We start from the raw sequence: 12,300 nt of genomic DNA, 5'->3' as shown, positions 1-12,300 counted from the left end.
GTCATGGATGCAGTGGTGAGGCTGCACCCAACCCTGACACAGCCTAACCCATAAATACCTGAGACCCTGCGCCTCTGCGCCAGTCACACCAGGTGGGAGCAGGCAGGCTTAATCTGGCAGGATCCAAGTGTGGGGGGGCTTTGTGTGGGGTGGATCCTGGTGTGTGGCAAGGTTCTGTGTGAGACAATCTGGGTGTGGGCAACTCAGCGGGAGATCTGGATGCACGTGTGTAGGAGCAATGAGACTCTGCAGGGGGTTCTAGGTGAAGGGTTGGTGGGGGGGTCTTGATGTGAGGGGGCTGAGTAGGGGGGTCTGGGTGCTGGGGAAGTGGGGTTTGGTGGGGTGGGTGTCTGAGTACAGCTGGTTAGGGTGCCATGGGACAGGGGTGCTAAAATAATTTGTATAGAGGGGGTGCTAAGAGCCAGTGAAGCAAACTCTAAACCCCTGTATATGATAGGAACTGCTTCAAGCCAGGGGGTGCAGCAGCAATCCCAGCACCCCTAGTTCCAGCATCTATACCAGGGGGTGGGATTCCAGGTGTCAGGAGTTCATTGGTGTGGCACAGAATTTCCCGAGGAGTAACCTTGGCACAGTCCATAGAGAAACTTACTCAAGGCTCTCCTTGTCTCTCTCAGCATGTAGTCTTATTTTTGTGTTTACCAAAACTGATGGTGCTCAGAAGAATGATAACCTGCATGCCCTGTGGCGTATATTATGAGCCTATAAGGTCCAACCTATCCCTGAGATGCTGCAAAAGCTTCCAGTCATTGCTAACACTGCATCATATCCACCACTGTTAGCAATGGTAGAAGCCTTAGTATATAGACTGACTGCTACCAGCATTTTAAATACCATGTTGACTAGGTCAACTCTGAGTAGAGATGGATAACACAGTTCTTGAAAATGCCCATTCCAGCTGGTGGCCAGTCTTTTCTATGTTCCTCACTGTTGTCCACACCATGGGAATTGAGCCATTGTTAATATAGCAGGATATTTTTGCAAAATTTTCCTAGTTTAGGGTAGATCAATAATTGTGCTGACTTTTTCATATATGTAAAATAATTGAAAACATTCTTAGGCAGGGAGGAGAGGTGGAGGGGAAGGGGAGACAACTTTTTATAAATGTCTTAAGGCTCCTAAATGTAAACTAACAGTATACATATATTGCTTTTAGATTCTAGTGAAGGTCCATGGCTCAAACTTATAATGAAGAATAGATATGATTATTATTATAATGTGGAAACTGGAGAGAGTACCTTTGTTCCGCCTGAAGGGTTTATACCAAAGACTTCTTGGCTAACCAGTGAAGAAATACAGGTAGAGTGCTAACATGCTCAAAATGACTGCATACAACTGCTAGAAGAGGGCTCATCCTCCCTGATTGAACTAACCTCATTATCTCTAGCCTGCTTATTGCTTGCATATATATACACCTACCCCTGGAAATTTCCACTACATGCATCCGATGAAGTGGGTATTCACCCGCGAAAGCTCATGCTCCAAAACCTCTGTTAGTCTATAAGGTGCCACAGGACTCCTTGTTGCTGCAACTGCAACATAAACACAGACGTGAGTGGTTTAACACTGAATACAAAGGAAGTGGTTATGTCAAGATTTTTAGGGCCTTAAAAGTACAAAGGAAAAGAGAATTATCTAATTGGACTTTGGTTTAGGCTGTTCACTTCCCCAAATACAGTAGAACTTAATCTTAGTTTATTCAAACCCTTGGAAGGGGGCTGACAACTCCAGAAGCATCTCACTTTGGCCCATATCATACAATCATAAGTACCCTTAAATCTGCTTTTAAATAATCTTCCAAGTCTGTGTAATCTTGCTTGGTCAGTTATAGTATTGTGTTGCATATTGTACTCTACATGGGCCCCCAAATAAGGAAAGCCCTTAACCACATCTATAAAGGCTTTCTTGAATCGGAGGCCACTTTTAAGCAGGCCTGTGCTGTGGGTTCAGTCACTGATGTTGCTACACTGATATGTGCTGTTAGATGTTACTAGACTGCATTTAGCTGTATCTATGCAAACCACTACTGTACATGTGCTACTCCAGTGCAAAAAGTGACTGCTCCAATGCGTCTTACCCAGTAAAAAGTGGCTTGCACTGAAACACTGATGTAATGAATCCATGGTAAGGGTTTGCACTGGTTCAGCTAGATCAGTGGTTAAAATCCCAATGTAGATAAACTTGTAGGCCATTCCAAAATTGTACAGCAGGATTCCTCACATCCTGACTGGTTTCAAAAGGATTTTTTTTGCGTCATTCTGAAACTTAGAAATCCTAAAATAAGCATTTTCACACAGATGTATGGGTTCCATTTTTAGACTCCGGGCTTCTCGTTCTTGAGTTAATAAGGATTGGTAGTATTGCAAAAGCAAAGACCTCTGTCCCCTTGTATGGAAAGCTTTGTAATGGCTAAAACCTGTCCTTTCAGCTTATTGTTGATGTGGTCTGAAGGGAGTTCAGTCCTCCTTTGAACAAATGATGGTAATAACATTGTGGTTCTCAGTTCTGTGAGTGGTTAAAAATGTGGGGAGTAAAGTGAAGGGGTTTTCATAATGGGTATAGATGGAGAGAATGGAATCCAAATTCTGAAATGGTTTACCTTCCGCTTCGCTTCATTGCTTATTAAACACTTTTTACATGATCTCTTACCAGAGTGTTGTTGGGCAAGTTACAGCAGATTACAATCGAGAGCAGCTGTGGTTCGCTAATGAAAACCTGATTCTTCAGCTGCAAGCCCTAGCAAGGGGATTCCTAGTCAGAAAAAGCTATGAGGAGAGAAAAGGATTCCTCCAAAAACAGGAACCATCTGTGATCAAAATACAGGTATTGCTGTGTAATATAAAGACACAGTCACTTCTGAGTGTTAGTAGCTTTTTACATGTGACACACTGTATGACCTTTGGGTGTGTGTTATCTTCCTACCTTCTTTTGTAAAAAGGACTTCTTGTGGCATTTGTTATTTACAGAACTGAATTGTTGTACAAACACAGGTCCGTGTGCTCAATGAAAGAAATGCTTTGTGTTTTAAACTGACAAAACTCCAGTTTACAATGGCTATAGATCATGTATAACAGTAGTATATAACAGGCCAGTTGGAGAAGCCCTGTGATTCTTACCACTAGCTTCTTCCTGAGCATATTTAAACGGGAGTGCGAGAAAAGAATAGGAGGATGGAAGGTAATTGAAGCTCTAGTTCTCTGCCAAGGCATGGTTCACTCAGGAAATGCATTCCTTTCTCTGTTCTCCCCCAGTCAGAAGCAGTTTGCTTCTGCTTTACGAAGCGAATGCTCGTATAATTGAATAGGGAGAGGCAACGTTAACAACTTTGCCTGATTCCAAGAGTATTACTTGGATTTGCTTAATATGCAGTACTCTGAAAGGGGTACGAAGGAAACTTACTTTTGGTTTTTACAGATCATAAGTATCATGCTCATCTTGATAGGCCAGCAATGATGCTTTTGTGTACACTTTGGTTTTACATATTATTACACTATTCCTGTATGTACTATAATAGTAGACTTGCTCAATAAGCTTGAATTTTTTAGCATTAAAGTTCAGTTTTTAAAAAATTGTTTTTTCTAGAATGGGTGCGTACTGCAATGAATCAAAATTTATTTTTGCTACTACTTCAGATTATTAGTAAAATATGTTATGGTGATGTCAAAGGCTTTATTAAGATTGGGACGCCCTTGCGGTAAGTACTTTACAGACCCAGTACAAAAAATTGCAAGCTCTTTGGGAAGGACTCCTCCAAGATCAGATTCAGCAAGTATATGTAGCTATCCTTAGAAACTAGATGGAGGATGTAGGAAGTGGTAATAAAACATGCGTTTACACAAGCAACATAAGATAAATGTTGCAAGTCCCCACTGGCTATATCCCTAACCAGATGTCAACTTCCTGTGGGCATCCCAATAAAAATGGCTATTGGAGTGTTAGGAGAAGTGACGTCCAAATAGCTTGTGAGAGAAGCAGACAGGTGGATGAGAGAGGTTGGCATCATTGGTAAAACAGGCAACACAATAAGATGAGTGGGTAAGGAGGGAGGAACTAGATTGGCAGGGTCTTTAAAGGCAGGGACCAGCACTGGTATTTGACGGGATAGAGAACTGGGAGCCAGATGAAAAAATTTGAGGGTGGTGTGATCAGAAAAGGCAAGGTCTTAACTGGGTTTTGAATGGTCCTGAGAGTCTGACAATGGATGCCAGGAAGGCCAGAAAGGAAAGGAGGTTACGTTGTCAAGACTGGTGATGAAGGGGGCCTGGACAAAGTTATACTAGTATAGACACAGGATAGGGCAGCTCTATGACACCATGGAACAAGAGGAGACAAAATTTGGAAAATGCCTAGAGATGCAGACTTTGAATCTGAAATCAAAAATGGCATGCAGAGCACTGAACTGAGAGGCTTCAGGCCTGAGTGACAGCAAGTCTGACATCCTGGGTCAGGAATGGCGTGATGGATTTACGAGTCATCAGCTTAGAGGTGACTGTTGATGCCACAGAAGTGGATGAGGGCTTGTAAAAGGGTGTAAAGTACAGATGTGCCTCAGTCACGTTTACTCATCACCTTTAAATTGAACAGCAATTTCTCTGTGGAACAAGATCTATAAACTTGATTTTCCAAGTATATGCATAGTGAAACTAATGGTCACGCTACTAACCTGCTTTTTAAAATAGGCATCTTGGAAGGGATATAAACAAAGGAAAAGCTACACTGACAGGTTGCGGGTGCTTCAAGGCAATGTTGCTGCTATTGTCAAGGTAAACTTCCATCTATGATGAGTGGAATTAGGGTTTGCTCTGTGGATAATGACGTTTCCTGCTTGTTGGGGGAATCCAAACATTTGAAAGCCCAAGGAATCTAGGGAGAGGGACTGCTGCAGTAAAACTGCAAGTATTCCTATTCTGCTGGGCATTACATGGCAGGCTCAAAGTTCTGACAGCAGCTAGTAATTCGAGAAAACTGCTCTTTGATTAATACCGTGAGTCTTCGATTAAAAGCCAGAGGCTGTCAAGTATGATTATTTGCAAAAAGGAGGTCATGTCATTATCTCCATTTTATATCCTCGGAAACAAAGGCTCAGAGAGATGAATGTGACTTGGCCAAGGTCACCCAACAGACCAGTGGCAAAGCCAGGAATCAAACCCAGGTCTCCTGAGTCCCAGTCCCACTGGCTAGTCCAGTGTTCTGGCCATTAGATCACAGAGCCCAATCATCCTGTCAGCTGTGCATGTGACTCCATTGACTTTGCTGAAGTTGTGTGCTGTGCAACTGATGGGTCAGTCAAGCATCTAACCTCGTTTTTTAAAAGAGACAAATAAAATTAGTTTTTCTTAATTCTCCTACAATTCCTCTTAAGTTTTTATTTGACTTCTAGATTCAGTCATGGGTCAAAATGTGGCTAGCGAGGAAGGCGTACAAGAAACGGCTGCAGTATTTCAAGGATCATGTAAGGCATTTCTCCACCCCATCCCCTTTTGAGAAGAGAACTAATGTAGTAGTAATGCATGTATTTCTTGAAATTACAGATACTATAGGTTCTCCCATATGTCTCTTAACAGAATACATTATAATTGTAAAGACATGAAACCTTTTTTTCTAATTATACCAGTATTTGGCAGATGTCTATAGTATTCTTCATTATCTCTCTTCATAGAACATGACCTGTTATTTGAGGTTTCCTGTTCAATGCTTTCTAAAGTGTTTAGTCTTGATCTTTTCCAGAATGAAGAAATTGTGAAAATACAAGCATTTCTTAGAGCAAACAAAGCTAGGGATGACTACAGAACACTAAGTAAGTGCTGGTGATAAACATTTGAGTGTAAACTGGTGGGGAAACAATTTTTAGAATAAGAGTTTTCAGTTGTGATTTCTAATACCTGAGTCTTGCATTTTTGGCTCTTCAGAAGTAAAGTGAAATGCTGATACTAACATTTGTTAAACGGTTAATACATTTATATAGAGCTACTACACATAGTTCTGGTTACACAAAATATTCTATTCTTGCTCTCAATGACAAACTCCTTTCTGCAGTTTGGCATTCTGACCATAGATGTCACTATGTACAAAAGGTACAAAAGAATTTTAAACACTGATATTTATAAATGTAAAGGTATTTGTGGCTGTGCATGTCAGACCTGTCCCTGCCAGCAGGTAATTGGGGAGCAATTACCACACAGGTGGGGTGCCAATTAATTTCTTTATTAAAGGAAAAAGGAAGTGGTGGGAATTTAACAATAAAATACGAAGGGATGGGGTGTATAGGGTGTTTACAATAGACAATGATGGGGGCGGAGTTCTTATGAACAGTGTAGGGAGTTCCTACTGGGTGGTACAGTATGGGGTAGCACAATGGGACTACAGTTACAGTTATATACAACTACACTTTATATAGGAACAATCTGAGATACAGTGTGGAATGCAAAAGTACCAAAAAGAAAATGAAAATAAAATGCTGTCTATATGACAACTGGTTACAATCTTAGATAGATGATTAAAGTGGTTAAGTGGCCGTATATACAATGTACATCAATGTATTAATCGCAAATACAAAGTATATAGAAAGTGGAAGTGCACAATGAGGTTGTTATAGTTACAGAAGCAAGTGTAGAAAAATGCTGATTAATTTGTAGACTGTGTAGCAAGAGTGTACCTGATGGCTGGGTCAAGAGAACGGGGCGGGTGGGAAGTGAATGGATTAGTTGCAACGTTGAGAGGAGAGCTGTAAATGCAAGCAGCGGAGGCTTGGAGCCCTGCAAGGTAAGCAAACGGGCTAGAGAGAGGTTTAAGCTACACGGGGGGGATGGTGCGGGAAAAAGAAACGTATAACGAGGAGAAGCAACAAAACCTTATCTTATTTAACCAACAGGCAAAACAACAATATCACAATGGCTCAAGCAGAACTTAACAGAACTATACGGCACAAAACAGCAAACTATAAAAGGCAGGTGCACTTACAAGCTCTATAATCTTACAAACTGAGACTTATTAAACTAAGAAAACAAAAACTATGGTGCATCTTATGTATGGGGATTACAGAGGCGAGTGGTATAATGCCCAAGATTGCCAGCTGCCAAGAAGCCAAGGGCTGGCTGCAGCCACTGGATACAGCTGCAGCAGAGAGCCCGAGGCAAAGCCCACAGAGCAGAGTTGCAGCAGCACAACTTTTTTTAGCGCAGTGCCACGGGTTTAGGAGAGTTGTAAGACACAGACCAAGGTTAGCTTGAGTCTATGTGCTGGGGAGACAGAGCCAGCAAGCTGAAATAATAAAATAAAGTGTAGAGAGTTCACAGAGGGAGTCTTACCAGCCCCAACGGAAGCAGCAGAGGCAAAGCAGCAAGAACGTTCAGAAGGCTAGGTACGGTCTCAATATCAGGAGATCTCTCAGGCAGCAATTCGTTTTCGGGGGGGGCGGGGGAGGGGTTTCAAAAAACGGGGGTAAACTCAAAATAAAAACGAGAGCGAGAAAGGACGCCCAGAACCCGGCTGATCAGACCAGGCAGCAATGCAGACCTTTCTGATCTTAGTTTAAAATGTCTGTTTTTAAAGGCAACTCAGGCAGTTTCCCGCCATATTTGATTGCTCCCTCTGTCAAGGGGGGAGAGGGGCAAGGACAAACTGTAGGTGAGCACGAGACAGTCTGGGCAGAGTCTGTCGTAGGTGACTCAAAGACAAGAGGCCTATGACTCATGCCAAGATCTTAAAACACAATAGGTCTTGCCGCCTTGGACATTGCCTACCCTACTCCGAGCCCAGGTAACAGGGTGATAACGGACTAATCTCTTGAACAGGGCAGTGTCCACTTGCACAAGTGGCATCCCTTTGAGAGGGCGTGGCTCTGGGTAACACTTAACAGCCAGGGAAGGGGCGGCCACAGGAGGAGAACAAAATGGAGTATGGGGACAGCTGTAAGAAAACAAAATGGAATAGGGGGATAGCTGTAACAGACAAGACCAAGCAAATAAAATATCTAATATGAGCTCATTTACCTTTAACTGCAGTTGGTGCTGAAAATCCACCCTTGAACGTCTTGCGCAAATTTGCTTACCTCCTGGACCAAAGTGACTTAGACTTTCAGGAAGAACTAGAAGTAACAAGGTTAAGGGAGGAGGTGGTTACAAAAATCCGATCCAATCAACAGCTGGAGAAAGACTTAAACTTGATGGATATAAAGATTGGGCTGCTGGTGAAGAACAGGATCTCTCTACAGGTGAGCAGGCTTTGTTCAGACTATTTCTGTAGAGTGCACTAAAGGCAGTGGAGGTTTGTGTGCTGAAGGAATGCAGGATCGGTTAGGAAGTTCGTGGGGAGTGAAGCAGTTGCCTTTTTTCTTGTTTAGCATATGCCAAGATGAACCACGGTCAATAAAACCTTCGTAAGAAGTAGCTATACTGTAGAAAGAGCTTTTGGTGAGAATTGACCTAGGAATGGAATCATTGAGGACTGCTGTTCTTTGGAATAGTTAATGGCACACGGTCACTTCTTTCTGTTCTTCCACTTTATTGCCTGCCAGTTAGCGTTTCTTAAAGTATCAGTGCTGCAATGAGGAGCAAAAGTAGGAGTCGTTTAGTTCCTGTACCATCTTACTTCACATCTCACTGAACACCAGGTGTTTTTATTATGATAGACATAGGCAGCAGTATTACCCAAAAGCATGAGGTCATTCTTTAAGGTTTTTAAGAAGCTTTCTAACAATAGAACAAATCTGACTTCCAATTTTAAAACTCATTGTAAAGAGTTTGCTCTTGTTAGTTGTCAAAAGCCTGTATGTGAGCTTGAGTACCCTGACAATTATCATTTAGTCCACATTGAAATTCTATCCAGCAGTAAATTTTTCCCACTGCTTGGGAAGGGGATGCGGTGATAGGATTACACTGGGTTGTTGTTGACATGCCAAAACTTATGTTTTGGAGCCAGATTTGATTGAGCATAGGAGTTAAGGGTAGGGACTGTGTTTAGACAGTCTGATATATTTTTCTTGTGAATTTTAACTGATGTGAGATGGCACTCGGAGCTTGATGTTTTGCCTTTTTATAAATCTAAATAAAACTCTCATCATGAGTAAAGTGATGTAGTCATGAACAATACTGTCTAGTTAATGTGCAATATTGGGCCTCAGTATAAAAAGGGGTTGACAATGGTCTATTTATTAAAAGATGTTAATGTAGAAACATACTATTTAAGATGATTGAGAAATGGCAGTGTACCATATTGCTTTATATTTCTGTGTGAATATATATAATGGCTCACTTGTGTCTGTAGGATGTGGTACTGCACAGCAAGAAACTAAACAAAAAAAGCAAAAATCAGGTGGAAGAGATGGTGACAGGTGACAAACAGGGCATCAAAGGCTTGAGCAAAGAGAGGAGGAAACAGCTGGAAGCCTATCAACACCTGTTTTACCTTTTGCAGGTAAGTCCTAATGTGGGGATTAATTTGCCCCCAAATGGCTTGTGTTAAGGAAAACTTTTAAAGTGTGTTCATTTCTTGTTCTAATTAGAATGAGGAGAGATTTCTTTGCAGATGTAGTGTACAGTAAATACAGTTACTACAGACCACAGCTGAGCACAGCCAGCAAGTTTTGTTCGCTGGATTCTTGATTTTAAACAGGCTTGACAATTAATACTGTGTAGTTTACATTTGTTTCCCCAATAGAAAATAGCTCTGTTGGTCTTAAATTGTGCAAGAGATAATTTGTTGCTGTTCCCTTACTTGAAATTATTTTAAATTCCCAACTCTTTTAGGCCTGCTTGTTTTTTTTTCTTTTCCTTTTCTCCCTCCACCTCCATCTTGTCAAGTCAGTTTGGATGCATAGTTCAAATCTGAGCAGGAAAAATCATTTTCTTCCACATTCTTTCAAGTTTAAAAATACTGAAATTACTTTGTGTATTGTGTGTAGGGGAAAAAGCTACTGCATGATTGACATTTTATTATGTAATCTGTCTATTTTTGTGTATTTGTCTTCTATCAGTCTGACTTTGGGTAAATTTCTTTGGAAGGCTTATTTGTACAGGGAAAGATTGTTTCCCTACCCCACTTTCATTTGTGGGGGGAGGAGAGGGAGAGATGTATGGCTAACCCCTCTCCAGTGTCCTTTTAACTCAAAGGAAGTTAAGTTTAGGGTATTTTTCAGATAGGTTGTTTTGTTTTGTTTTTTAAAAAAATACAAGTATCATAATAAGGACTAGTGATAAATATTTCATACTGGCTTCACTTGGCTTTCCGTTTGTGGAGGTAGTGCATGGAGTACAGAACTTAGGGAGGTAGCCATTAAAATACTTACAATTGTCATTTGCAAGTACCAACTACCACTATGACATTCACATTATTCCCCAGGTTTAGTGTTACAATAGCCTAATGCTCAGTATAGTGAATACTGCATTAAAGTTAGGCCAAAAGCATAAATGTGAAGCTTCTAATACTGACAGCTATGAGAAGGTATAGCCTTAACCATGCAAACATAACTTTCATTTAGTGTTTAATGAAAGTTATATGTGTCCATTCAAAGGTGAGAAGACTTCTTAAGGCTTGTGCAGGTAGTGGGACAACTTATCATTTTAGCTATATACAAATCACCCTCCATAATGTTTCTTTCCTAGACTAATCCCATGTATCTGGCTAAGCTGATTTTCCAGATGCCTCAGAACAAGTCAACAAAGTTCATGGATACAGTCATTTTTACTCTGTACAACTATGCTTCCAATCAGCGAGAAGAATACCTGCTTCTCAAGCTCTTTAAAACTGCTCTAGAAGAGGAGATAAAGTATGTACATTGACTAGCACCCTCCATTCCTCTGAAGATATCCTATCTGTTAGACTTTGACATTTTTCTTTGAACTGCATTCTTAAACTTGCTTTTCATTTGATGTTGAATTATATTTTTATTTGCCAGTGGGGAAGTTAGTCTTATATCAGTGGAACTTAATAAATTGACTGAGGAGGTTATAAATGTTTTATACCTTAGATTCAGGGAGGGTGTCTCTCTCTGGTAGAGAAGCAAAGTCTGCATAATCTTACATTTTTACTTGATCTTGAAGGTAAATACTTGCATGTACACCTCTACCCCAATATAACACTGTCCTCGGGAGCCAAAAAAATCTTACCATGTTACAGGTGAAACTGCGTTATATTGAACTTGCTTTGATCCACTGGAATGCACAGCCCTGCGCTGCCCCACCCCGCCCCCCGAGTGCTGCTTTACCGTGTTATGTCCGAATTCGTGTTATGTCGGATCACGTTATATCAGGGTAGAGGGGTACTAAAAGTACAACTATTTTGGCTTCTTTGTTCCTGCGTTTTGTTTGAATATGCAGTTGAGTTTCAGAGCTTTTATTTTTCTTCACAGATGTAATTTGTAAATGTGTCATAAGCAGAGGGATCGTCCTGTGATAGATTGTAATCAATAAGGACCATATTAGCAAAACACTGAAGCCATGTGCTTAAATTGTTCCCAGAACTGGACTTACCATATATACTCATTCATAAACTGAATTTTTTTTTAGTAAAAAAGGGAAGTATCAGAGAAGGGGATCGGCTTATGAACAGGTATAGAGAGAGGGAGGTGGGACACAGCCTCTTCCCCGCAACAGAGGGAGCAAGGAGAGGCAGCACAACCAGCAGGCCAGAGTGGAAGAAGCGGGGTCAGTGTGTGTCTGCTTCTTGCCACACTGCTCTCGCCACAGCCTCCAAAGCAGCTGCAGCTCCGGGGCTGGCAGGCTGCAGCTGCGCCTGCCCCACCCAGCCTGCCGGAGCAGCTCCAGCCAGGCCAGAGGCATCCTCCCCTTGCCTGCCCCAGCTAAGGTGGGAAGGAATGGGATGGGGAGAGTCTGGAGGTCTCGGGCTAGGGGTGGGGTCATTTGGGGGGTGTCACAGGGGTTACTCCCCTGACCCCTAGCTTCTCCTCCCAACCCCAAATTTCCCCACTAGTTGCTGTTCCGGCCAATCAGGGTAAGACTCTGGCAGGCCAGGACACTTTCTTTACTTAGGTTTACCTTCATGCCTGCGGACGCTCAAGGTAAACAAACCGTCTCAGCCCACCAGTGGCTTATCCTGATGGCCTGGGAGCCAAAGTTTGCCGACCCCTGAATTATAGGGTCAGTTTATGAACGGGTCATTAAAAAAATGTCCGTTTTTACTTATCCATCTTGAGCAGGGCGGGGGATCGACTTATAAAGAAACCGGCTTATGATCAAGTATATACAGTAAGGCCCATATTGGTACTAATTGGAATTATTATGAATTCCTGTCAGTCATTATGTCAGGGCCGCTTCTATATTTTAA

General features: G+C 41.8%; 1 protein-coding gene across 3 annotated transcripts in view; it reads left to right on the top strand.

Annotated features, from left to right (window-relative positions):
* Positions 1–12,300, top strand: part of IQGAP2 (IQ motif containing GTPase activating protein 2) — a 254,515-nt gene that overhangs the window by 199,078 nt on the left and 43,137 nt on the right. For all 3 annotated transcript variants that reach the window (XM_032774320.2, XM_032774329.2, XM_032774343.2), the window contains 8 exons: positions 1,175–1,317; positions 2,671–2,841; positions 4,698–4,781; positions 5,399–5,470; positions 5,746–5,815; positions 8,022–8,230; positions 9,283–9,432; positions 10,620–10,783. In XM_032774320.2, the coding sequence (XP_032630211.1) occupies positions 1,175–1,317; positions 2,671–2,841; positions 4,698–4,781; positions 5,399–5,470; positions 5,746–5,815; positions 8,022–8,230; positions 9,283–9,432; positions 10,620–10,783 (1,063 nt within the window). The remainder of the gene's footprint in view (positions 1–1,174; positions 1,318–2,670; positions 2,842–4,697; positions 4,782–5,398; positions 5,471–5,745; positions 5,816–8,021; positions 8,231–9,282; positions 9,433–10,619; positions 10,784–12,300) is intronic.

This window comes from Chelonoidis abingdonii, chromosome 6 (genome assembly GCF_003597395.2).
Source record: "Chelonoidis abingdonii isolate Lonesome George chromosome 6, CheloAbing_2.0, whole genome shotgun sequence".
Lineage (NCBI taxonomy): Eukaryota > Metazoa > Chordata > Testudines > Testudinidae > Chelonoidis > Chelonoidis abingdonii.
This window is presented reverse-complemented; position numbering and strand designations above follow the sequence as displayed.